This window comes from Mus pahari, chromosome 10 (assembly GCF_900095145.1).
Source record: "Mus pahari chromosome 10, PAHARI_EIJ_v1.1, whole genome shotgun sequence".
NCBI classification, from domain to species: Eukaryota; Metazoa; Chordata; class Mammalia; order Rodentia; family Muridae; genus Mus; species Mus pahari.
Window position 1 is genome coordinate 60626299 of NC_034599.1, and position 2187 is coordinate 60628485.

General features: G+C 44.2%; 1 protein-coding gene across 1 annotated transcript in view; it reads left to right on the forward strand.

Moving 5' to 3' along the window:
• Positions 1-4: 4 nt before the first annotated feature.
• The window catches only part of Oaz2 (ornithine decarboxylase antizyme 2), a gene marked incomplete at its 5' end in the record, with an annotated part of 7342 nt that continues 5159 nt past the window's right edge, over positions 5-2187 (forward strand). Inside the window, 3 exons of the mRNA XM_021207808.1 lie at positions 5-94; positions 1089-1264; positions 2094-2179. Of these exons, the coding sequence (XP_021063467.1) occupies positions 5-94; positions 1089-1264; positions 2094-2179 (352 nt within the window). The remainder of the gene's footprint in view (positions 95-1088; positions 1265-2093; positions 2180-2187) is intronic.

Below are 2187 nucleotides of genomic sequence, written 5' to 3' on the forward strand. Positions count from 1 at the left end.
CTGTGGTGCTCCTGATGCCCCTCACCCACTGTCGAAGATCCCCGGTGGGCGAGGGGGCGGCAGGGATCCTTCTCTCTCAGCTCTAATATATAAGGTAAGGATGACCTTGGTATAGAAGCTTGGGTGGAGTCTCCCAGATCCCACAGAGCAACTGCTCAAATGCTTAATTTTTCCTTAGTGTTCTTTAGGCAGAAGTAGTAGGATGGCTGAGGGAAAAATGGGAACTGATAATATTTTAAAATTGAAGCTGTGTATGCTTTATTGGAATCCTAGAGGGAGAATCATTAGTACTGTTTGTTGCCTTTTAATCTAATGGTGATTGAGGCCCAGGACCCAGTTCAGCTTCTTAGATTAGGAATGGAAAGTTAGCAGGGCATCAGAATTCTGTGCATAAGGACTTGAGTGCTGGGATCACAGGTGTATATTTCATGCCCAGCTATCTTTTACTTAAAGGCAAGACCTCAGGCCACACATGGTAGCTTAAGCCTTTAAGTCCAACACTTTGGAGCAAAGGCATGTGGATCTCTAGGAGTTCCAGGCCAGTCAGGGCTATATAGTGAGATACTGTCTCAAAAACAAAATGCCTTATGTAGTCTAGGCTGGCCTTTAACTCATAATCCTCCCGCTCCAGTCTCCAGTGTAGCAATACTAGAACTTCATGTTTTTATTATTTTTCTCCTAGAGAAGGTACAGCTCTGACAAATTGTCAGGTTAGGAATACCTAGGTTTTAATTTCAACTTTGCACTTATTACTGCAGGAACCATGGGCCAGTTGCTAAATTGCTCTTGCCTTGTTAGTTCATATTTAAGGTAGAGATATTAGTACATGAATATTACTTTGCATAGTACTCAGCACTTGGTTTAGTCTTAGTAAAGATTTCCTTTTCCATGTCATTCTGGCCTTTATCAGCAGCAGCTGTTCTTAGAAATGGCTATAACTGACTGACCTAGAGGTCTGGATTTCTGAAATGATCCTGATTCACGGTGCCCTGAGAATGGTCCAAGGGATACAGCACCCTTGGTTTAGGGAGCATAGGATGTGGCCAGTAGTAGAGATCCTGTCCTCTGCCCTAACTTTTCCCTCCCAGGACGAGAAGCTCACTGTAACCCAGGACCTCCCTGTGAACGATGGAAAACCTCACATCGTCCACTTCCAGTATGAGGTCACCGAGGTGAAGGTCTCTTCCTGGGATGCAGTCCTGTCTAGCCAGAGCCTGTTTGTAGAAATCCCAGATGGATTATTAGCTGATGGGAGCAAAGAAGGGTAAGGAAACAATGAAGAGAATGTCTGTTTGGGATAGCAGCTTTATAGGGGAGTCTATACCTTCTCCCTTTGAGCTAGTAGATGTTTTGTTGTAAGTTATTTTTAGCTAGAAAATCAGGCCTGCTCTAGGCTATAAAGCAAATTGTTAGCATATTAGCCAGTCACCCACCAGTTTATCAGATTCCCAGAAGATGTCTCCTTGATCCTCCATACAAAGAAAGGTGCAATTCCAAAGACCAGCGAATACAGGTAGAATGGTGGAATTTTATTGGATTAGGCATTGTTCTTGAAGTAACTGGTGTAAAAAGCAGTCCCAGGACATTCTCTTGACTGACCCCAGTTTCTATTCTTTTGAGACAGGCTTTTACCTTATCGTCCTGATTGTCTTGGAACTGTGTAGACCAGACACAGAGAGCCACTGCCTCTGTCTCCAGAGTGCTGAGATTAAAGGTGTGAGCCACCAAACCTGGCTTCAAGTTTATTGAGGAAACTGGGCTCAGAGTATTCCTGTCAGTGTAATGACCACAACAAACTGGGCTCTATTAAAGGTCCCACATTCTCTTGTGGTTTGCATTACTTTAAGTCAGTATTACTATCAGATGAAGAACTCGAACATTATAGGAAGACAGAAGCCCCTCCCCTCTGCTCCCAGGGTCTGTGACTTATTTTTCTCTTCGTGTAGGGCTCTAGGTTGAGATCTTCAAATGGGAAACTTTCTTTGGAGATTCTATATTAATTTTGTGGGCTTTAGGCTCAGATGGTCCTTTTAAGGGTGGGCTGGGGAGGACATTTGAGGTGGTAGCGGACCTGAGCAGTACTGTTTCTGCAGATTATTAGCACTGCTAGAGTTTGCTGAGGAGAAGATGAAAGTGAACTACGTCTTCATCTGCTTCAGGAAGGGCCGGGAAGACAGAGGTGAGCAG